The following is a 25,310-nucleotide window of genomic DNA, read 5'->3' as shown; positions in this document are numbered from 1 at the left end:
TTACTAAAAATTATTCATATGTACTATTTTGGGGGGAGACACCATCAATCACAATTTGTGCAGTGCACAAATTATTAGTTTTATACCAAGGATAAGAGTTTAATAGATTTTTTAAACAGATTATCCAAAGTACTCAGGCTTTCATTTTTTCATTTGCACTTTTTTCTCTGATATATAATTTCAGCAAATTATGCCAACAATACCTTTGGTCATTCACACAAACATATGGGCGATTGTCCCAACTCCAACATCACAGCGAGCAATAATAGGTGAGTTAGAGGGAAGGTCACTGGATTGCAGTGGCATGTAATGCTCAAAGTTGGGAAAATAATCGATCTAAATGCCAGATATAATACATGCATTGGTGGTTTAGTTTAATGCTAAAAATTTGCAATGGGAAGTATGTATTTTCTGTTTTATAACTGTATTAACCTTTTGGCCAGTATGCTGATATCTGACAGTCTTAGCCATATAGGAGGGCAGGCTGTTACTCATGAGTTTTAGATCACACCCTTACATGGTTAAGTTTGATCTAAATTTTATTATGAATTAGCAAGAGTGATGACTACAGCACAGTCATTGCATTAACTTGCAAGTCCAACAGTTGTGAAGGCATTTTTCCCATTTCAAGCATCAATTTTCACATTGAAGAATTGTAATTATACAATCACATTTTGAATTCACTCCCAGAATTTATATCAGCACATCTGTGAAAGGGGTTGGAGCAGTGGTTAGTGCTTTGTCCTCACAGCACGAAGGACTCTGGTTCGATTCCTTTTCATGTAGAGTTTGCATGTTCTACCATGTCTGCGCGGGTTTCCTCCCAAAGTCCCAAATCATGCAGCAGGTTTATTGGGAAAAAAATGGCCCCGAATGATTGAATGGGTGTGTGTGTATATGTGGCCTTGCGATTGACTGGCAACCAGTCCAGAGTCTACCCCACCTCCTGCCTGATGACACCTGGGATGGGCTCCAGCATTCCCTGCGACCCTTGGTGCAGGATGATGGATGGGTGGATTGATGGATGTATTTATCTCTTCACATTCTCATTCAGTCAAATCTTTTGAGATATTTAATAGACACATGGTGTGATAGGGTTATATTTAGGCTGGGTTTTGAAAAATTAAGAAATTGAAGTGATTCCAGTCAACATTCCTGTTTGTAAATGCATTAATATGTCAAAGGAATTCAGTCTTCTCAGCCCTCTTAAACAAGTCTATTGTGGTGTAGTTGGTTTTGCCTTCTAGACTCTTGTTTCTAGCAATAACATAGAAGTGGTTGATTTGATTGTTACAGTGTTTAATTAAAATTAAAGTTGGCTGAACCAAGAGTAAACAACTGACCCTGATTTGTATGGTCTTGTAGTTGGCATTATAATTGCTGGTACAGATATTGAGATCATTTCAAATTAAAAAGTGTGTGTGTGTGCGCGCAGGCGCGCACTCTATTTATTTATTTTATACAGTTTCACAGCTCATATTTGCTCTTCCAACAAGATAGCAGCTATCAATAAAAATAGAAACAGCTCCTGGTACTTTGCATAACTGGTCATGGCAAAAACTAGGCAATGTTGTCATTTAACACAGACGCCTTAGCAAATTTTTCTCTAATTTTCTTTGGAATTTTACTTCTATAATCATCCCAGTTTCAATTTGAGGATACTTTGTCCCCTGCTATCAAATCGCCTTTGCTCAATGCTCACAAATAGATGTGTAGGACTTTGTTTGCAGTGTTCTGTTTTACCACTGTATACATGGACGAAAAAAATCTCCCAAAGATTAGTGCAGAATCTGCATTACATAAGAAAATGCCTTGTAAGGGAAGCAATGTAGTTGCTGGGTGTAGACTAGCCTAAATTGTGGGCTAGTGGGCTTAATTGTGGAAATAGTTTGGATTCTTTTAAAAGCATAAGCTATCTATGGGGTTTTCAAAACTAGTGCCATTAGGAGCAAGCCTGGACGTTCCAGTTTAGGCATGGCATTGTAAATGGTCTCAACTTATGTTTTCACACCTTGAAGTTTCAAAGAGCTTTACACTAGAAAGTATCAACCCATTCACACACAAATGGAAGCAGAACTGTCATGCAAGTTAGTAACTAGGCCATGGAGAAGATTCAGTGTCTTGCCAAGACACTTTGACATTCAGACAGGAGGAGCCTAGAATCAAACTGCCACCCTTCCAATTGGAAGGATGCCCACTCTATCAACTCAGCCCTGCCCAACACCATCATATAAGTCAATATTTTGGGCTTAGGTAATTAACTAATTTTTAAATTTTAGGAGTTTGTTTTTATATATATATTTTATATGCCATTTAATTGCGGTTAATTGTATCAGTGGTTGGTAAAGCTTTTTGTTGCATAGCTTAAGGTTTTGCTGGTTGTGTAGTTGGTGCAGTTTGACCTTGATTTCATTTAAAATGACTTCACTACCCATTTACTGTTGTACTGCAACATTGACAGTGCAGTTCTGCACGGTCATTTCAGTCTTCTAGAATAGTGATCTCAGCAGTTGATGCATTTCAGTCTTGATACTCATGAATCAATGTTTAATGGTATGATCCATGTATCTGTAGCAAGTTGAATGCAATTATTGTTGTTTTTGGTAACATTTAAGAAAAACGTATGTGTAGAAGTGTGAGTGGGTACTCTGAGACATTACATCATTACTGTTTTTTGATATATAATTGTTGTTTAGAGAAAATGCCTTTCCTGGTTTACCCAATAGAAAAACTTTAAAGCCTGTTTTTTTTTGTTCTGTTTTTTTTTGTTTTGGTAAACTACATGGACTAAGCTGACAGGTTTTTGTCTTCTAAGTCAATACCATCTGGTCCAATTTATCTCTAAATAGATTATAAATTTAACATTTATACAGTTTCCACAAATACATTTCCGTATTTTAATTGTATAGAAAATGTTACTGACTTGCATCTTGTGGAGGCTCAAGCACAAGCATCTTTTGGTAAAGTGTGCTATGTTTTTTTTTGTTTGTTTTTTTTTTTTTTGCCTAGCTGTGATATAATTTAATGAATGAAAAAAATTGGATGATATCTTTATAAACATAGCCAGGACAATTTCCCTTTTTCAAGCAGCATTAAAATGTCCTCATACGTCTCACAAGTCACAAGTAGAACTTGATTTTAATTATCATAGTCACTGAATAAGGGTGGTTCTTTTGTGTAATATTACCCAATGTGTGTATTTGCCTGACTGTAACACGGGTCATTATAATATAGAGGGCATTTCACTGAGGTTAATAAAATATCATACCTTTTTTGAAAATGCATAGACTGGGCAAAACCTGGCACGATTTTACAGATGGAGTGGACTTGCCAGGCTCCAGTCCAGTGGGATCCCAGCTTCGCTCACTTAATGTATCAGATAAATAATTTTCAGCTTTCCAATGATGCACTAAGATCGTACTTAGTTCTGGCAATGGTTTATGATTTAACTCTGTGCCAAGCAGATTTCCTTCTATTTAAATAATCTCAACACGGAGTATGCTGTATGAATGCAAATACTATTTCAGATGGTTTTCATTGTAGGAGTGAAAGCAAATCAGGTAGAAAAAAAAGTCCACTATCATACTATTAAAGAAGAGCCCACTATTTTTTGTTTCGAACTTAAAATATTTGACCCAGCATGTTAAGTGAGATGTAAAATAATGGTATTGAGACATCAGTTTGCTGAATTATGTTGTGCAGTGAAGAAAAGGTCTTGAAAAATTCAAAGGTTTGTTTAGGGGAAAATCTGCATGCTACTGTCAAGTAGCCATGGTATATTGATAATCCCTTATTAAACTGAAGAAGCCTCTCAGATTAGGGGTAAAACGTCTTTAAGTTAAGATATTCAAGTCCAGTTGCCAAGACAAGATTCGACAAGAATTCACCATAACCTGGATAACTGAGAATATCCACAGACAATAATCCCTTACTTTATAAGGACATGTCCCTTTTACATTAAACAACTTGCTCAAGTAGGACATGGACCTCAGAATGTTTGTTGTATCTGGCTTTAAAGTTAATAGAAAATTATAAGTCCTGTATCTTGCAAGGTGAGGCTTTGGCTCTGCATCATTTGCCAAGTTTTACAATTTTTGCAGTGTGACTGGGACCATTATTCGTCTGGAAAAACACTACTGCTGTGAGTGAATACTCATTCCATTTTGGGTGTCCTTAAGACTAAATGTTATATGCAGGACACAGATGTGGATGGACCATCTCATGCATGTCCTGTGTTCATTATGTGGATTTTTTGGTCACGCTCCTGGAAGCAAGAACCAACAGCACTAACACTGAAAATTGAAAGGTTTGAGTTAAATCTCAAACTGATTAGTATAAAAAATGGTGGGATTTGAGTTTCTGTGAAATTAGGACACTTGTGATGTTACACCACTGGGGCACAGGGACCAACACCTGTTGCAGAACACATGTAAGAAAATTGGCTGGGAATACAAGGTAAAATGGACAGTGCTGAAAGAAGTGGAACGCCATGTAGGGCTTCTTGCTAGAACCCCGACCAGATGTGCTGCTGAATGTTTATTCCAACAAAGAGGAATTGATGGACCTATCTCATTTCTACAAACGGTGAAGCTTTGTCATCCACCAGTTTCCTTTTTCCTCAGAACTTTGTTACCCATATTCAAAACAAAGGGAGCAGCTCAGTTGGTAGTGTGGACATCCTCCAATCAGAAGGATGACTATTCAATTCTCCAACGCTTCCTGACTGCATGCCAAAGTATCCTTAGGAAAGACACCGAACCCCAAGTAGTTCAAGATGGCCTAGTTAGTGCCTTGGCAGGTCTGTTGCTGTGTATTTGTGTGTGAATGGATGAATGCAATCTAGTGTGAGGCACTTTGAAACTGCAAGGTTTGTGAAGCGCTTGATAAGGTTATCATTTAAATGACACCCACCATACATCCATATGATAAGCCTGAAAATGCATGATTCAAAAGACCAGGCTACTTTCTTTAGTTGCTGCAGGATTCAGAATTGATGGTCATGTGCTGTTGGGTATGGATAGGTCAGCATGGGCAGCCTCACTGGGTTACGGTTACAATGCTTCTTTTACAACAGTGTATTCTGATATTTTGATCAGATTTTCATTATAATTTTCACAAATTCTGAGCTACTGTGCCACTACTGTTGTATCTGACCGCTTGGCCTATGTGTATCAGCATGCCATTTTCAACCTCCAACGAAATCACTCATTTCTGACTTATATTCCAGCCTATATCAGGTTCCGTTGTATCTTGATTGGTGATTGCTGTATCGTTACAAGTATAAACCTTATTTTGATTCATAATCATGCAGCAGTGGTTTATAGTACATGCAAATACCTAGAAATTGTTTGCTCTGTGAGACCAAAAATATAGAATGTTCAGCTGTCCCTGAGCAGAGTATTTTTTTGTACTGTCCTGTTACGATTCACACCACTCTGCAGCATTATATACCTGTTTTTAATAACTGTTGTGCTCCTGGTCTCTCTGAAACTTTCTTGACAAAACTGTTAATTTTATTGTTGCTGCTGTTTGTTCTTACTGATCATGACTCAATGAAACCTCACAAGGCAAACTACATGGGCAACCACAAAAGATATTCTTTCTCTTGTCCCCAACAATTACATGTGATTGCCGCCGACGTTTCTTGTGTTCTTGTTGATCTAACATGAAGTACTTTTTTTTCTATTTTTTTGTTTTTTTGTTTTTTTTGTTTTTGTCCACATTTTCAGACGGCAACTCCAAAGTAACATGGCAGTCAGACTGTGCGATGTGGCTTCTCTGCTTAGAAGTGGTTCCTGGGCACCTGAGCCTTGGACTGGGGTCTGTGGCGTTACTTTTTTGAAATCCTTGAGCCAGAGGGCCTGCTTTTATCTCACCGCTCAGGCCATACCAATGATAGTGCTAAATCATACTTTGATGATAAACAAATTATCCCCTGTCCAATTTGGTATTGTGGCACTTCAGGGTGTTGTGAATTAAATTATCCCAAGTTGGCAAATGTTTTGATTGTATTGGTATGGTCTAAACTTGTCTAGTTTTTGGGGTCAAAATGTGTTTGCTCAAGAATAATGACCATAGTGGTGTGACTACACTTATCTGTTTTCTATACATGGTGAATCTGTTAACAAAGGATGACTCTTCATGCATTAATTTGTAGCTGGTTGTCTGTTTCTTGTCTGTTTATTGTATACTCCTGCAACATGGGCTGCTATAGGCTTTTCTTTTTTATGTTTAATGAAAATGTCACTTCGGTTACCACATTTAGCTCATAAACAATGCTTTTTGCTTTTTCGTTTTTCAATCATTGAACTCAAATCCATAAAAATGGTTACCTTGAATCCAAATCTCTGTTTAATGGACATTTTTATTCCACTTTTCTTTCCATGTTGTCATACAGTAAGATTTGTGGATTGTATAATATAAAAGATTTAGCCTTACAGCTTTTGAAAGGTACTAATTTTGCATTTACTCTATAACCACCTTCTGAACAACAGTGTAGCTTTTGATAAATCACTTCTATTTTTCACTGACTATCTTTTGATGATACACATTAGAGGGAAAAAAAATCAACCCTTCCCTGACTTCCAATCCCTGACTGTCAATGCTTTTGCAATGAGTGCTTCTGTTTTTTTTTTTTTTTTGTTAGACTACAGATCACTAATAATTCAAAGAATATTGTATGAAGAGCGTCCTTTTTTAACTGTCTTACAATACTTCTTTAGCAATGGTTCTGACTTTTGGTCTTTTTTTTTTTTTAATTTTATTTATTCATTTTTTTGATTTAGCAGGTAATTGCTGCCATGGAAACACAGCTGTCCAACGGTCCAACTTGCAACAACACAAGCAACGGTCCCTCAACAATCTCAAACAACTGCTCCTCACCTGTAGAGTCTGGGAGCATAGAGGACAGTAAAACTAACTTGATAGTCAACTATCTGCCTCAGAACATGACCCAAGAGGAGCTCAAGAGTTTGTTTGGAAGCATCGGAGAAATTGAGTCCTGTAAACTAGTTCGGGACAAAATAACAGGTAAATGATTTATTTTATCAATATCCTGTGGACTGTTTTATCATTTAATTATTTTAACGTAACATATAATCCTTTTGTCCAAGGGACTTTGCCAGTTTTACCAGCGAGTGCTTTTTTTGTTTGTCTAATACAGTATTTCTTTTTTGCCATGTATATTTGTCATCTAGGATTTTTTTTTTTTAATAGCTATAAGGACCTGCATTTTGAAAAATGAGCCAAATCTCCCATATCATGACAGAAAACAAAGTGGAAACACCTGATATTATTGATAACATTAAGCAGCACAAATGAACATCTGTCTATACAACTTTTATAGATTAAAATATAAAGAATAAAATAAGATAAAAAAAATATATGTACTTAATTTACTTTGAGGAAAAAGATTTCTGAATCAAAACATTAATCAAACTTAATCAATCTTCTTTGTAATATCTGGAAGTCCTTCTTTATTTCTTTAAATTTTATAGTTACATTCTTGTTAGGGAAGGAAGCGATTAAAGGTGTGTTCTATTCTCACACTCGAATCTTTTTAATGAAATACATGGTGCTGATAAATTACTCTATAGACCTATTTTATGATAAAGATGAGTGATAAATGTTAAGATTTGTTGTGATATGGGTAAGGTAAATATTGTAAAGTTTCTACCACTCTTACAAAACCTGTAATTCAATTAAACATTTTCCACTGAAATGTTTTTTTTTTTCCATTGTAGTAATTGAATAATGTGAAAACAGAGATACTCATTGTGGCCATTGTGGGTGGGGGAGTTATTTTGTGGTTCTCTTCTTGAACTTTTTTCAATTGCCCTCTTTAAATTTAATACCAAAATGGTGCAGTCTTCAAAATAAATTCCTACGTATGCCTTACCTAATTTCAGTTTTTTTTCCTATCCACTGCATCCATAAAGATCCTTTAAATGCACATACTAACCTGGCGAAGTATGGTTTTCATCAGTTATGTATTTTTTGCAATTAAAATAAAATACTCCTTGTGTAAAATGTTTCCACCCACGTGTTTTGGTAACCTATATGAACTTAAGAGGTATTGAGAGATCACAAAGATATCTTCATTCAATTAATTCAGTAGTCAAGCATGCAAAGCCAAGCACTTGATGGTTGAAATGCGCTAACCTTGTCTGGCAAATGATCCTTGCACAAAATCAGCAAGTGCAGTCTGCTCAGGTGACGTAACATAAACATAGTTGATAGGCTAAGCATTTCAAACCAAAGGAGTAAAAACTTAAGTGCACAGAGACAATAGCTAGAATATCATTGAGGTCTCTTTCAGCTTTTCATGTTTCCCTTAGTGTTTGGCTGTCTGCCATTCTTAATCTTAAAGACTAACTAACTATATCCCACATTTTTGACATCAAGTTATTAGGAATGTTCATTTGATGTCATTGTGAATAAATATATTTTTATTCTGGAAGTCAGGTCTTGGCTACTGAATTTGTACATTATGACAGTGTTCCCATTTTGCTATGCTTTCATTGACTGCTGTCCTCATAACCAATGCTTTGGGAGTGCACAGGGAAAAAAAACTTGAGTTATAGTTATTTGTTCAGAGGTATGTGAAAAGAGTAACTGTTTCAGCAGCAGTTAGTGTTCTTCCCAAATAATTCCAGAACTCTGAGAAGCAGTGGTTGTATAAAGTGGAATAATTTGTTTTATTTGTTTAGAAGTAGATATGTGTCCCGTTGGAATGGATGAGTTTGACAGGAAGTGAATGGTGACAAATGTATTTTGAGGTGTAATGCACCATTAATGGTGTATTATTGTAGGTTCTATGCATAAAAGAGAGACCTTTATAATTGAGTGGCTTGGGAATTTTGAACATGTACCTTTTTGTGATGCATACATGTTCACCTCTGAAAAGTCCACACCCCCAAGTCCCACTGATGGATCAGAGGTTATGAGTTCTGCTGATCAGGAAAGCCATACTTGTTGCAGTATAAAGGAGCAATGTATTCACGACTTGCAGGATCAGTGTAGTATTATAAATTATGTAGTTAAATCAGTCTTATGTATTTTTCCACTGATAAAATCGGGTTAAAAAAACTGACTTCAGACTCAGTTGGGGGAGAAATTAGGGCTTTAATATTATTCTAAGCCTCCAAGTAATTTCTCAAGAATGATGCTCTGATTTCAATTCCAGCACTACATAAAACCATATTCCCTCCAGACTTTGATGCTTTTGTCTCTCCCCTGGCCCTGTGGCAATGGATTTAAGCCAGCCTACATCTGTGTACTGGTGCTACATCAGATGTTAAGTAATCACCACAGGGATGTGTATTTCCTCTTTGCTTTAAAAGCTGTGGCTCCTGCGGCAGCTTAGTCTGTGTTATCCTCCCCACCCTCTGTATTGGTAGGACTAGGGACTTGGCCACTATAAGGTTGGCACAATTCTGTTCTTAAATGAATCCCACCATGCTGCCTCAACTATTCCATGACTGGAGACATTGATAACCAATTGTTACTAATAGGTACATTTGTACCTATTTGTAAAAATGGTCATAGTTTAGGCAATGAAGCTTTCAAAGAAGAATATTGAAGCATATCAAAGAAGCAAAATGTTTGACTGTTTAAAAAAAAATCTACACTTAAACTTCTGGTCCAAAATATTGGTACAATGTTTTTTGTTCTTTGCATTTGTTGTGAATGAAAAATATAATTTCTTTGGCTGTGACTGCTATACAGTGCTAATAGTTGTTCACTTTTTCCTGATGAATGTTTGGCTTTTTCTGTAAATTTAAAGTACTCTACACGACTGCTCTCTCTCTGGGTTGTTTGCCTGTGTCAATTTGGAGTCAAGCTAACCATTTCAGTCAGCTCTACCAATTAAAGTATAATGCATCATTTTACACAGTTAGATTTTCTGTTTTATGTCCGTAAATTACTTCATAATTTCTTTGAATATATAATTTATATAATAATTAGGTGATGTAATATATATTTAGGTGATAATTAGGTGATGTGTATATATATATATATATATATATATATATATATATATATATATATATTCAGTCAGGAAGTCTAATGGTCCAGTTATTTTTCCCTTTTATTTATTTTTATTTTTTTATTTTATTTTTCCCTTTTGACCTACTTGACATTTACTGCAGAAGAAAATACAGGGCAATTGATTAGCACTGCTAGGAATGTCAGTTTAAATATTTGATATAATATTCTGTGAAGGCCTTTCTCTAAGGCTGTACCGTAACAGTCCCAGAGTTGCAAGTTGTGATTAAGTTTGAACTTTGCTTGATCGTAGCAGAACAGTCCACAAGAGCAAAATGAAGACACTATGGATGCATATACAGGATTCACATACAGTTACACCAGTTTGATTGCAGTGCTGCAAACTTCTGTTTCCCTTGTATAATGTTATATGGATCTTTACAAGTACAGGGGCCTACTTACTACACAAGTACATATTAGCGTGTTAGGGTTAGTAGTCTAATATGACCTTTGAACCAGGATTTTAATTCAAGTATCTATTTACTTTTCCCTATTTAAGCCGATATGATGGTAAATAAATGAACACGCTTATAAACATTTTCCCATTATGCCCAGCTATCTGTAGTAAATGGAAAATGTAATTGTATTAATTTGACTCGGAAATGCTAGTCTGTCAATATATCAAGTTAACTTACTCTATATTTAGCTACATACACAAGAATATGAAGTTAACCTTCGCGGTCAGTTTGCATATTGTAATCCACACGTCCTTTACCACTTGTCGTTCTGTGATAAAATTTACATGGATAATGAATTGTGGATTACACAAAACTGCAGTGTATATTGTCAAGTCTCTGAACTATCTGTTTATTCGGTGTATCAGGGTAATGAAATATAGTATTAACTTTATCTGATCTTGACTAAAGTTTTAGATGAGAAGTCGATTACTTGTGCATTAATATGCTCAAGCTGCTTGAGCTGGTGAACTTAATGGTCAGTGGAATTGCATGAGACCCAGCAGTGTGGGTGGAGGAAATTGAATTGCCTTTCTGCCCGTAAAGAGTGGGTGTCAATCTATTGTACATTTTAGAGAGAAACTGTAGAGGAGGGGAATACATTGAACTCTCAAGTTCTGTGTCAAAGAGGACTTGGTCAGAAACAGAGTAATTGTCTAATTTTTTGTTTTAATTGGGACATGTTAATCATAGTTTTTCAATTAGTCTGTCATATGCCATGTATGACCAGTGTTCTTTGGGTTCTGTTATTGTTGTCCTTGCATACCATGCGGGATGGAACAAAATGATAGTTTATAGTACTTTTTTTAAAATAACATTTTATTTTTAGATCAGGTCGGTTTTTGAAACTTGGAAATTCAAGTGTAAATCAGATTTCCTTCAATCATTTTCAAATATTGTAATGAGTCTTTTCCAAGATTAGTCTTCCATTTTCCCCAATTGTGAATTTTGTGAATCTGATGGCACTCCAGCAAAATAATGTAAATTTCCAGGGTCATCTTTGTCAGATTTTCCCCGTTATAGTTATTCTTTTTTTGTAAATTAGACAACAATGAATGGCATAATTATTTCAAGTGTAGTTGTTAATTCCCGTTAAGCGTTTCACAATAACAAGTTTTGAGTAAAACTACTGTTTTCAATGTAATTTTTTCAAAGTGGTGTATCTACAGGAGTATTGCTATTACAAGTTAAACATGTTTGGTCCTTGCGTTGAACAGCAGATGAATGTTTTTTGTGATTACAGGCCAAAGCCTCGGGTATGGGTTTGTGAATTATGTGGACCCGAAGGACGCAGAAAAAGCCATCAATACCTTAAATGGCTTGAGACTTCAGACAAAAACCATCAAGGTAAAAATTAATTATGCATTATTTAACATGCACAGACTGTTTCAAATTTTCTTTCAACATATAGTCAACTGGCTATGTTGAAACTTATTTATGATGGTTGTAAAAAAAATCTGAAAATACTGTTCATAAAGAATTCTGGATTGAAGCATAATGAGACAGGAGGAGGTAAAAAGAGCCTATTGTTAATCCAGGCACACAGCTCTGTCTAGGCTTCAAGTAGAGCAGAACTGTTTCTATGGTTGCATTTGGTGTTGCAGTGCTGTATACCTTAGCTGGAAGGTGGCTGTCATTAGCATTCATCACACTATGTACCACTCAATGTGCTCAAAAAAGTACACATCAAATTGTCTCAGGATTTGTGAATTTTTTGTGTCAGACTATCCTTTTTTTCCCCACTAATGATAGCCCCACAAGGTCCTTGGTAAATTATTTTTTATTCAGGTAAACAGATTTTTGGTGAGAAAGGTTAAGAAATAAATCCAAATTTGCAGCCTATCCGCAACTTTTTTTTAAAACTATATTGTCACATTCGCTATGTGTACGGTGAACTGATTCAGATTTATAAAACTTGCATCCCATTTTTTGTCCTGTCAAACATGTCTGACTAGGATATGAATGGACAATGACTTTCGAAGGCACCATGTCTTTATTGCCACAAAGCAAAATCAGCAATTTTATGGTAGTTTATCCAATGTCATTAAAACTGAGTTTGTCTTAGTGGTGTTTGAAATCCATTGATGTAATGACTTTCAGATTTTTCACCTCTTTAAAATATTACCAACGTCTTTTATCTTAGTCATTTTTCAATTATTGCAGCTGTATTTTAAGGCACATAAATTCAGAACAGGGCTGCCATTGAATTGTTTTCTAATATTGACCTTTTTCAATATTTTATGAAGTTAACTGCATATGTAGTGTTCAAATTACATGTATATTCAAAGAAAACCTCAAGTTACTAAGAAACAGAACACGTATGACATTTATAAGTGATAAAAATACTGCTTTGACAGAGGTCATGAATTTTTTTTTTTTTTTTTTTTTTTCATACAGGTTTCCTATGCGCGTCCAAGCTCCGCCTCTATCAGAGATGCAAATTTGTATGTCAGTGGCTTGCCAAAAACCATGACTCAGAAAGAACTGGAACAGCTCTTCTCTCAGTATGGACGTATCATTACCTCGCGCATTCTGGTAGACCAGGTGACCGGTGAGTAGAACATGGCTGCTGTTTTGACAGTCTTGTGTCGTCGTCCCCCTCCCCATTTTTTTTTTTTTTCTTCTGTGCATTTTGTGTCTGATCTTTTTTACTTACAAACAGAATGACCACAATCCTGTACAATCAACAATAGAGGTATGAAATGCCAAAAATGAAATTTTCCATCAAAGGTGTTCATAAACATGCATATATGGTTGGAATATAAATGGGTTTAAAGTAGCAGGACGTCACAATTTCCTTTCTCCTCCAATCTTCTGCCTGCATTTACGTCTCTTTTCTCTCACTTTTACTTTTCAATCTCCTGGGTGAACAAGCAATGCCTGTTTCATGGCAAGAAATGAAATACATTTAGAGCAGTAATTTCTCAGCTGCCATGTGTAAGCAGAGCCCTTATGAAACACTAATAAACAGAATCTTTCATAAAGACATTTCCCAATGGCTCTATCTCTATGTGCTACTGAAACATAATATTCCTTCAGGCACACATTACGGGAATGGCTGTCTGTGATGCACACTACCACTTGTTCCTGACAAATTCACTTTCAATTTTACTTAAGTATAACTGCAATCATTTGTCATTTTACTGTTAAAGTGCAAATTCAATCACTGTAATATCGCACAAATTGACATGAGACCATCATGATAAGATAGTAAGTCCAGGTTCCTTCTATTCAGAATGCTCTTTGTGGGGATGCCTTAAGAGCCTAAATGGCTCAAAGAACAGAAGAACTACCTGATAGGCAATATAAATTAAGTGGTGTAAATTCAAACATTTCAAATAACTTCCATATGCAACAAGGCAAAAAATGTGGCAAGTAGCAGACAGGAAGTTAGACAAAGATATGCAATTCTACATGCATGTTGTATTTGGTAACATTCTCAAATTGATCTTTAAATACCTAATACTACCCTCTTGGGATGCCTCTGGATGTTTTTCATGCTGATTTCTAATCACCCATGATTCCATGTCCTTGTTGCTGTGCAGTCAAAACAACCCTGTTTTGTATCATTGACTTTTTTGTGGCAGTATTTCGGGGTTGGTCAGGTTTTTTTCCAGACCAACTGCAGTTTTTGCAGTGGTTCTTTATTATATTTGTTAAATGTATTAGATGTGTAAATCTTTACTGCCTAAGTGAATCATGTTACTTAATGCACAGCATCAGAGATGTCTTTAAATGATTAAAAACCTAATTTGAACCTTTTACAGATAACTCATCTCAGCACAGCACTAGACACACTATTATATATAAGCTCTGATTCTTTCCCTCAGACATGAGAATTGTGCAGGGGTCTGATTAAACTGCTATTATTCTACAGTATATCATTATATTTGTCAAATGGGGCATGTACATGTTCCAATGAGGATATTGCAGATTTGCAAGTAAAGGTAACCAATCATTGAAAATTTGTCACTATCAAATGTCACTCAGAATTGGAAATATTACCATTTTTCCCTTTATCCAAACAGATGAGCAAAAAGTTACAGCTGATAGTTTTATGCATGTGCTTTTGTCAGGCGTTTCCAGGGGTGTTGGTTTCATTCGTTTTGACCGACGAGTTGAAGCTGAGGAAGCCATCAAGGGTCTGAACTGTCAGAAACCGCCTGGTGCCACAGAACCCATTACAGTAAAGTTTGCAAACAACCCAAGCCAGAAGACCAGCCAGGCCCTGCTATCCCAGCTGTATCAGTCACCTAATCGAAGGTACCCAGGACCCCTCGCACAGCAGGCACAACGCTTCAGGTAAAAGGGGCACACCAAAAAAAAGTAAAGAAAAAATACTGCTTCTTATGGTTAATCTGCTGACCTTTTGAGGCTTTTGCGTTACCATTTAAATTGCCAACAGCACAATTTATGAAACTATTCTGTTTTAGAGCTCATCAGTCTTCTGGACTGATTGATTCACCCCCATTTTCATATCTTCAACTTTGCTGTGTTCCTCCTGTTGCAAATGTCAGACTATCAGTGAGATTTTATCAGATTTTGACAAATTCAGAAAGGAGTAATACTGAGGGAAAATTTAGATTGGATGGATTCAATCAAAATTATTTATTTACTTTTATTTTTTTGCATGCAAAAACATTTCTTTAATTGGGATTTATCAATCATACAATCTTTTGGTGATTTAAAAAAAAATGCTTTGAATACCATTTTATAATGTCATAGAGAGTCATTGAGCTTGGCCGCAGCTTTCATTTTTGTGAAAGCATTAAGTGTGGTCAACCATTCCATAAAATTTCTAAAAAGTGAGTGCGATTGATTCCATTATTCATTTTTTTGTCATCTTTTCACAATGTTAAAGACTCATTCTTTTTCTGAAATTGTGTATTTGTGCTTTATTTTTTAGGTTGGACAATTTGCTGAACATGGCATATGGTGTGAAAAGGTAAATTGATTTTCTTGAATTCCTGGTGTGTTTTAAATGCAAATCACAAAATCCTGGAAAAAGGGGGAATATATGATTTTTAGGAATTAAATGGGGGAAAAATAACGCCATCACGGTTATGCCGTGATTTTATGCAAATATTGATAAAAATCAATTTTAAGGATTTGCTAAGTAATAACATTTTTATGATTTGAAAATTTTGCCTTACCCTAAGATGACACTTCTGTTGCAACTGTTTTTCTGAACAAAGGTAAAATAATGAAAAGCCTTGTTACTAGTGTGTCTGAAATTGTACAAAAATTGCAATGGGAACTTGACAATTTAAAATATAAAACATTGACATGTGCATGTTACAGTACACATCAAAAATGTAAATTAATCCATGTCTAGACTATGTTGTGGCTTTTTTTTACCTGTGACATTCAGATAAGTCCAGTTTTGTCTCTTGGAATCCTTGATTTGTTTTACCTGGTATATATGACCATCTCTGTTCTTGTAAACCATAATCTCCGTGCTGTTTTCTATTTACCGTACATTATGTCTGAGTAACAGCTTACCAAAAATCATCTCAAATTACCTTTTGAAATGTAAATACCTTAAAATAGCACAAGGGTTCAATTTATACAGAAAAATCAAAGGTCTGTGAGCCAATTGCATCACCTGAGGTAAAGCAGTGGACACCCTACACAACTTATATTAAAAGCCTTGTGGTACAAGAGTGACAGTTAAGAGGGTAAACAAATATGGCTGACAAACAACTAGCTGTTTATGCAAATCAAATGAGTGCAGACCAATTTTTGCTTCACAGACCTTCCCCCTGTGCCCATGTTCACCATTGTTTTGATATTCCCGCTTGTTTTCTATTTTATTTCTGTTTTCATCTTGTGACACTACATCCTACCTACTTTTTTTTTTTTTTTCCTCCATTTGTTAACACGTTTGCAGTTGGGATGGTAATCAGCATACACTATCTGCTTTGCATCCAAGTCTGCTTAAAAATTCAAACATGTTTGTTTTGACTGGGTCGGGTACCCCTCCCACGTAAACTGATCTCTGTGCAAACAGGCTAGCTTGATGGTCCCCAATTAGAATTTTTTAAAATTCGAAATCCATTAGAGAAAAACTTTTTGTTTAGGATAGATTTGTGATAATTGAGGCCGTCGTTTGAATAATGGCCACTACTGTTGCTTCATAATGGCTTGTTGAATTTGGAAATCAATTTGTTTTACAGAAAGGATTGGGGAAAGAATACTTGCACACTTTCTTGACTCATTGTTCAAATAGATGTTTCGACAAGAAAGAATTATTTTGGGAACATAATTGAAAGTATGATTTTAAACATCACATTTTAGCCGTTCAAAACTCTGCAGTTTATCCAACTCAAAAGTTCCACAACATGTTTCCAGTTAGGGTTACATTAATACTCTGAGTTTGAGGCCACTCAAATTCAATGATAAATGAAAATGAAGTAACAGACCTAATTGAGTATTTTCCACTTCAGATATAGCATATCCCAGCAGCAATATTAGAAATAGTGATTTGTTAAGTTCAGTGCCAGGCAACATTTTTTTGTCCTTACTGTTGCTATCCATGTTTTGTCTTTAACATAACGCAGTGTCACTGTGCTTACACTGAAGCCACATACACGCCCTTTTGCCACCAAACATTTATGGAACATATAGTCATAGACTTAATCAAAACTCTGAAGTTGTACAGTAATATCTGGCACTGCAACATTAACAGCTGATCTCTTCAGTCTTGGAAATAGCTAAATTGGGGCTCCATAGATCAGATTTCTTAGCCCAGCACATTCCATCTTCCACCTGGAGATTTGTTCACAACAATGAACAACTGGCTTGTTAACACAGCAACAGCTACTGAGGAAGAGATTTTGGACACAAAATAATCACTCTGGTGTGAAACCTGTGAACTTGTCTGAAATGTCCCTCAGCCTTATACACTGGATATACAGTTCTATGCTCAATAAGAAGTTGGCCTACCAATCAGTGCCCTGAAGGTGGGATCTGGTGAACAACTGCCTTGTCATGTTCCTCAAACCATTTCATATCCATTTTTATTGTCATTTTGTTTGGTAACGACCGCTGAAGACCAGAATAGGAGCTCTACAGTTCAAATACTCTGATCCAGCCAACACATTTGTCCACATTTTGGCCCTGTAAAGTAATACATATCTTTATGCTTTCCCATTTTCAAAGTCCAATACATCTAATTTAACAAAAATTTTGATTGGATGCCCTATATATCTCAAATGCTCACCTGCCAATAGTCACATTGATATGGCAGATCCCAGACCTCACTGGCAATGATGAAGTCTCTTAATACCAGACATCCATTCTCTACCCACAAGTTGGAGATCGAGCCATGTGTCTTAAACATTATTGGTTTGTTTTTAATCTGATAAAGGTTTCCTTTCTTGCATACGGTGATGGATGTAGTAGTTATGTACAATAATCAAGGCTTTCATTTCAAATGTACAATTCATTTACCCATTGAAATTTCAAACGGATTGTGTAGGGATAAGAACTACTGTAATTTTATCTCCTACCATATATGAAGCATTTATATTCACCTCAGTAAATTATCTTTTTCTAAGGAAATGCCCTGCAATAATTCTCATATAAAATAAATCAACATACTGTCTATCTGTATTGAGTTTGGATTTTAATTTTTGGTTATCAAAGTATCATGGATTTTCTTTATTGACCAGCTTTAGAGTATATGTATGATAATCATTCTATATCTATATTTTAACTCCTAAGTCCCAGAACATTTGTATGATCATTTGGTAGAAATGTTAAACTTTATTTTGCTTTACTCATCAATTAAAGATGCTTCTAAAATTGGCATATCAGGTCTTTCATTAAATGTCTGAAAACGTATTGTGAATAACAGCAAGCAAGTCAATGTTATTATAGCATACTTGCAACTTTATGATCTGATTGATCTATTTACATCTCTGTCCCATATTAAACTTTGTATCATTGTCTGATGGACTTAAGCAGATACCGGGTTGTCCAGACTTTTTTTTTTTTAAATGACTCAAGTAAATTTTGCTGAAAGCTCACATGTCCATCAAAAGCAACAAGATGTGTGATTTTTCTTGCCATCTCCCATCAGGTTGCCAAATCTTTCTCTGTAGGTCCTTGATGGTAGGACCACTCAGTGGAAGTTCCCTGAGAGGCTAACTGGAGCAGTTAATCTAGTGTGTCACCTGCTGCAGTAATTCATAGCCATCATTTGCACTTTAAATTTTGTTTCCTCAAATTGTAAAACCCCATCTACCACATTTCCTCAAGTCTGTTCCTAACCCGAATTGTTTTTATTTAATGGTGCAAAGTTTATAAATCTTAATGGCAATGGAAACATGACTCAGAATGAAGCATGCTAGTCTTATATCTTTAATAGGCTTGTTTTAATTGTCCCCTTGAACATTGCCCCATCTTGTATTTTGCAGCAGGTTCTCACCCATGGCTATTGATGGGGTGACCAGTTTGGCTGGAATCAACATCCCGGGTCATGCAGGCACTGGCTGGTGCATCTTTGTCTACAACCTAGCTCCAGACGCAGATGAAAGCATCCTCTGGCAGATGTTCGGGCCATTCGGAGCAGTCACAAATGTCAAGGTTATTCGTGACTTCAACACAAACAAGTGCAAAGGATTTGGTTTTGTCACCATGACTAATTACGACGAAGCAGCCGTGGCCATCGCTAGCTTGAATGGATACCGCCTTGGGGACAGAGTGCTCCAAGTTTCGTTCAAAACCAACAAAACACACAAGGCCTAAGACCCACGGAGATTGTTTATAGAAAACTCAGCAGAAAATGGAAACCGAAAATTGAAGCTTATCAACCATAACTTTCTACATTAATAAACAGCTTTGTAAGTCAGTGTTACAAAGAAAAATATCGCATCCAACAATGTGATTTTTTTTTTTTTCCTCCCCGTTTTTATTTTTTTTAATTGATTTACTTTTTTGTTTTTTCCATTGCTCTGCTTCGAATTTTCTCTATATACTTTAAAAACTGGAAAAAAGACTGCAAGTTCAAATGCCTGAAATGGTAAATTCTCTTGCTGTCTTTACAGATGGACCATCTAAAACGTTAATATAGGTTGTCATTTTGTTGCATACCTGCTTTGAAACAGTAAGTCTTGTAAAGTATGTATTGCAATTTTTTTTTTTTGTGTGTGTCCTGATTTGCCTTAGGTGTGTTCTGCCTTCAGTGGTTAGCGAGTCTTTAATTTGAACTATTTGCTGTTTTTGTAAGCATTTTGTTTAATGTAATAAGTTGGTTATTGGTTGACTGCATAATAATGCTTATTGTAAACTTATGGATAAAAGACAAAAAAAAATTCTTAAAGCAGTACCTTGCCAAAGAGCTAAGAACCTCTTTGATGTGGGTTTAAAAAGCATCTATTTTTATAAAAGAAAAATTTGGAGAAACTTTTTACTGGACCTGGAACAAAATATTTTGACTTGGATACTTTGAGAAATATCTTCATATGACACCTTGTGAGCTTTTGAACTTTACAAGAAAGTTTGCAGTGGTGGGAATTTCTGGAGAGATTTATGATGTAAAAGATACGTTTTGAGATCTTTGTATTATCTTTAGACTATAGAATCAATGGCAGTCCTGGTTTCATTTGTAAAATCATCTGTGGGTCCCCCGGTCATCCTGGTTGTTACAACTAGAAACTTGCGTTTTGATTTGGAAACTAAAAGTTCAGTGGTTTATTCGCAAAAGTGCATGCAAAATTATCTCAAAAGGTAAATGGGGGGTGGGGATAAAAATCAGTTCTTCCTACCTAAAGATTTCCCTTCAGACAGAGCTCATGGTGTTTGTGGTGTTCCTATAATATCTCATTAGACTGTCAATATCAAACGTAAGGGTTTTACATACGTTCTTTGAAAGATTGAGGGCAAGCCAGTGAAGGCAGCAGCTTAAGAAAAGTAGTCTGAAGTATTGAGTGGATAACTGAGCTTTGAGCTATGTAAATAAGACCTTTTTTATGTTGAGTATTTCACAACCCTATTTTGAAATTATTTAAAAGTTTGATATTCTTTGAGTATGTAAGGTACTTTGATTTAGGATAACGGTCTTAATTTGTCTCCCTTCAGTTTAAATACCTGATTTGTTGTCCTATGGACTAGCATTACAGTGCATTAAAATTTGTTGGTTGTTTGGTCTGTAGATAGTCTTGCTTCGTAAAAAAAAACAAAAAAAACAAAGGTATTAAGAAACTATAGACATTTGTTTTGTTTTTTATATATAAACATTATAGATATATATTTATGTGGTAAAGAATGGATATAAACCACAGTTTTGAACTATTTGATTACCTTTTTTTTCATACTCATATCTGTAATGCATATAACCTGTCTTTAAAATCGTAAAAAAGGTGTATATTGCTTTATTCACTGTGGGGGGAAGGTCAGTGAAGCAGTTCCATTGATAGCAAATTGGTCGCAAGAGTTTGACTCATCTTGAACAAACAAATGGAGGCTGGCCAGGCCTTAAATGCACTGAATATTACACCTGCATCCTGCTTGGTATTGAAACCAATTAGTAGTCATGCTTCCCCTTAAAATGAGCAGTGTGCTATATGCATTATATAAATATTGTTGCAACTGCTTTCTCGTTTTATCTATTCCTTTGTGTTTCTTGTAAAAGTTAAACTTTAAGTCTAGATGAGTTGTGATACTTGCTGCTGTGGGGGGTATGGGACTACAATTTTCATGCCTGACCTGCCATTATAGATTTTTTTTTTATTATTTTTTTTTATTTTCTTTCATAACTTCATGGTGATTTGGTCTTGACGAAATTTGCTGACAGTCCAGCATGAAAACTTGTTCCCTCCCCTCCCTCTTATTACAATTCTTATTGTGAGAATGATTATTTATTTGAAGTTGTAAAGTTGACTTGGTTCACAGCATTTTTGGAATAGAATTATCTTTTGAGTATTTAAGAGGATGTACGTGTTCTTTACTTTGTGTTTGGATACTTTGGATTTTTTCCATGTTCAGTACATCAATAAATAAGTTGAAGGGCAATGTGGCTTTGTCAATGGATCTTATCTTTTTTTTTTTTCCCCCAACTGATAATTTGTTATACATGTAAATGCTCCCCTTTTGCCTATACATTTTTTTTTTTTAACTGTCAAAACAAAGTATTTTCCCTTTGAACATTCTTGTTATACAAGAGATAACTCTTGTTGTATTTTTCCTATCCATGAGAATGTTTAGATATGCTGAACTTACCATTTAAACTTATCTTGTATATTTGCTTATCTGGGTCTTTGGTTTTGTTTTAAGCTGTTCGGTGGCTACCTTACCATATAATGAAGAAAAAAAAGTAAAGCTAAAAAGCTGTTTGTTAGAACAGACTTGTAGGGGCTCTCAAAGACTGGTGGGAAGCTATGTCAGCTTTTGATTAGATTTTCAGGATGTTCGATTTAAAAAAATACAGAAACTACAATTTTGTTCTCAGCAGATTCACTTGATACATAGCATAGAAGAGGTGCTTCTTACAACTCTGCAAGAAATTTAATGTCTGAAATTTCGTTCCCAAATAGATCTTGCATTTATGTGTGGCCTCTCCGGGACCATGATCTATGAAACTTATTTTGTTTCTCAAACCTTTTTTAATCTTATCAACTCCATGCGAGAAAATTAAGAATGCAGAAATGCATTTAACTGGGACAAGGACAGCTGCCACCTGTTTAAATGTAGACAGTTATTCAGTGGACTATCAGCTTTTCAGTTGATTGCTTGGAAATTCTATCAAGACCTTTCCGTCCGATAACTCTCTTCAGATTTTAGTGATGTGTCAATGCTCTGTACCTTTTAAAACACAACTTGAGCAATCTGCATTTCATCTTTTCATCTCCTTTTTTTAATGGGTTTTTAATAGGTTCTCTTGTTAAAGCTATGTGTAATTACATTTTTTATTTTCATAATTTACTTTTGCTTCAATATTTGACACTCTTCTTGGACTTGCTGGACAATTACTTGGGCTGACACGAAGAAATCATCCCACTGCGATCTTTGACATTCGCTTGAATCCTTTCACCTTCAGTGTGATTTTTATATAAAAAAAGGAGAAATGCACAAAATCCTTAAGTCTTTATTTCCATACAAGCAAATGCAGTGGGAGCACTGCACATTCTATTTCAAACTGAAACATGAAGGAATTAGATCAAAGTTTTCTTTTCAGAAAGTGAAGAAAAAGGACTGTTGAAAATAACATTGTTTTTCCTCTACAAAACCAAATCGTTGCTGTATAAACTGTAAACGTGCTTGAATTTAGCTTTCCTTTCAATCACTGAACCAATATTTAGTTGTCTAACCATTGTTTTCCGAGCACAGCTTCACAGCTGTGTTGCTTGGAGTCAACCAGCCTCTGGCTTCTGTGAACAGCCATTCCAGCCCAGGACGATTGGACTACATTCCACGATTCCTCTGCATTTCTTGGTTTTGCCTCAAACAGCATTTTTGTTGTCGCTCTGCAAGTTTTATATTGGATTACGGTTCCAGGATATGGCTGGCCACTCTACGTTAATCTTGTTGGTCTAGGACCAAGATGCTACTCTCTTAATAGTGTATTTGGTGTCGCCATCTTTTTGCCCGTTCCAATAGCATTTTGCATTCATACAGCAGCATTTTATTCATAAATTTCTGCCATTGTTCCATACCATGAGTAAGGGAAAACTATCCATACTGAAGCTTTTACTGAAACAGTACCAACAGATTTTGATATATATATATGTATGACATTTTAAGCTTTCAATATTAAAGGTCTATTGCCAAGCTACCTCTGTAGATAATTAGGATAAAGGTTCAAATGCAGGCTAGGAAGAAATGATTCCTCCTTTATTCCTCCTTTATTTATTTTTATCAAATGCTCCACTTCAGGCCGGGTGCCATGTAGGAAATGAAATGGAAAGCTTTGAAGCATACTGCCCTTCTGTGCAACCACCTTGCTTTACTATTTTTTCTTTAAACTACTATTTTAGGAACATTGAAATGGCAAAAATTGGAGTCAGAGAGATCTCTCTATTCCTTTAAAAGCTTGAGGGGACTCCATTCACTGCTGGAGGCAGACAAAAGTCAGTTATTAATGCATTCTGATTATATTGGACTGATATGGACTGGTAAAATGCTAGCTTGGAGTGAATAAGCCAAATCCTGAGCTTTAAACTTTGTCATTAAAGTATTTGAACTGCCATTAACCTGCATGCAAGAACATAAATAGGCTTTCCTGACAGCTATTTTTTTTTAAAAGATGCATCTATTGCTAGTTAAAAAGGTTCCTTACATCAGTAGTAGTGAGATTGCATGACGTGTTGGTTTGCCGAGCCTTTACATTAAACATTGAGGTGAGAAGTTCTTGCTATGTGATACCATTTGCGTCTTCAAATGGCTGTTTAAAAAAAAAAAAAAGCCATGAGGCTTCGTTGTCATAGCCCTCATATGGGATGTGAAGGTACAATTTCAGCATTTCATTAATTTGAATGTTGCTTGAAAATATTTGGAATAGCATCCTTTGGATAAGATTGAGTTAGAGCACAATTTAAAGTTAACAAGTTTACAATTTACAAGAAAGTATCTGCCTGCTGCACCAAACTCTAAAAACTCAATGGCATACAATACTTAATCGTGTTCTATACTATTGGGACCTTCCAAGAGAAATATTCAAGTCTCAAAACATTTGTCACATGCACAGTGTAGAAACATGTTTCCATGTACATTAAAATTCCTACTTTGCTGTTAGTGCATTTGGATGTGTGCTGATAGGAAGTATCTTCTTTCGGCTTTTCCCTTCAATGGTTATCACAGTGAATCGACCTTCTCCATCGAACCCTATGTCTGTATCCTCTCTCTCACCAACTACCTTCATATCCTCTCTCGCTACGTCCATAAATCTTTTCTTCAGTCTTCCTCGAGACCTCCTGCCTGGCAGCTCCAATCCCAGCATCCGTCTGGAGTATAAACATTATATATATGAATATGAACAGTGCAATAAGACATTTGAGTGCAGCTTGGTGTGCAACTCACTAAGTGCAAGTGCAAGGATGAGTGCAGTTTAAGTGGGCAGTAGACTTTACATGTACAATAGGGAGTGTCGGCTGTTTAAGGTTTTGATGGCAGTCTTGTAGAACGAGTTCTTTAATCGTGTCCTCCTATATTTCACACCCCTGTACCCCTGGCTGGAGGGTAGGAGTGTGAACAGTCCATGTTGGGGATGGGCATGGTACTTGGAGGCAGTGGATCCTGCTCAGCACTTGGCGTACCTGTTCTGATGATACTGTTGGGGGGCGTGCGGGGGTCCCATCGTGTGTGTGACTCCTCTGTGTTATGATTGGGGTTCTCGAAGCGGGCGTAGATGATGTTGAGGTTGACTGGCAGGCTGTATACGGGAGATGCCTATGCTGGTGGTGGACTTGTAGTCTGTGTTGTGCTGCTGGCCTTGCCACATCTGCCCAGGGTCAGCAGTGGCGTAGAAGCCGTCCAGCTTCTCTCTATACTGCCTCTTGGCTGTTCAGATGGTCTTCTTCAGTCCATGCTTAGCAGCTTTTTAGTCCGTCTTGTTGCCGGACCTAAATGCCTGAGAGTGGTCACGCAGCATGTGGGGTGTCTGACTGTTCAGCCAAGGCTTCCTGACTCGTATGGTGGGCACGATGTTGTCAACACAAGTGCTGATGTACCCAGCACACAGATACTTAGCATACTCCTGTACGCTGACAGAAGAGTCCTCCTGAGTGGCTGCGGTCTCGAACACATCCCAGTCAGTTGTAGCAAAACAGCCCTACAGTATTCCTTCTGAATCCGGGGTCCAGAGTTTGA

General features: G+C 36.2%; 1 protein-coding gene across 4 annotated transcripts in view; it reads left to right on the top strand.

Moving 5' to 3' along the window:
• Positions 1 to 21,518, top strand: part of LOC147223616 (ELAV-like protein 2) — a 30,886-nt gene extending 9,368 nt beyond the window's left edge. The window contains exons 2-8 of one of the 4 annotated variants that reach the window (XM_086166439.1): positions 5,730 to 5,820; positions 6,786 to 7,029; positions 11,746 to 11,849; positions 12,900 to 13,053; positions 14,579 to 14,765; positions 15,409 to 15,447; positions 18,923 to 21,518. In XM_086166439.1, the coding sequence (XP_086022565.1) occupies positions 5,749 to 5,820; positions 6,786 to 7,029; positions 11,746 to 11,849; positions 12,900 to 13,053; positions 14,579 to 14,765; positions 15,409 to 15,447; positions 18,923 to 19,253 (1,131 nt within the window). In that variant the 5' untranslated portion in view covers positions 5,730 to 5,748 and the 3' untranslated portion in view covers positions 19,254 to 21,518. Of the gene's footprint in view, positions 1 to 5,729; positions 5,821 to 6,785; positions 7,030 to 11,745; positions 11,850 to 12,899; positions 13,054 to 14,578; positions 14,805 to 15,408; positions 15,448 to 18,922 lie in introns of all 4 variants that reach the window. The other 3 variants (XM_086166438.1, XM_086166436.1, XM_086166440.1) reach the window with 3 other exon arrangements.
• The last annotated feature ends 3,792 nt before the right edge of the window (positions 21,519 to 25,310 follow it).

Source organism: Fistularia commersonii, chromosome 19 (genome assembly GCF_037954325.1).
Source record: "Fistularia commersonii isolate RoL2024-O1a breed Wild chromosome 19, RoL_Fcom_v1.0, whole genome shotgun sequence".
NCBI classification, from domain to species: domain Eukaryota; kingdom Metazoa; phylum Chordata; class Actinopteri; order Syngnathiformes; family Fistulariidae; genus Fistularia; species Fistularia commersonii.
This window is presented reverse-complemented; position numbering and strand designations above follow the sequence as displayed.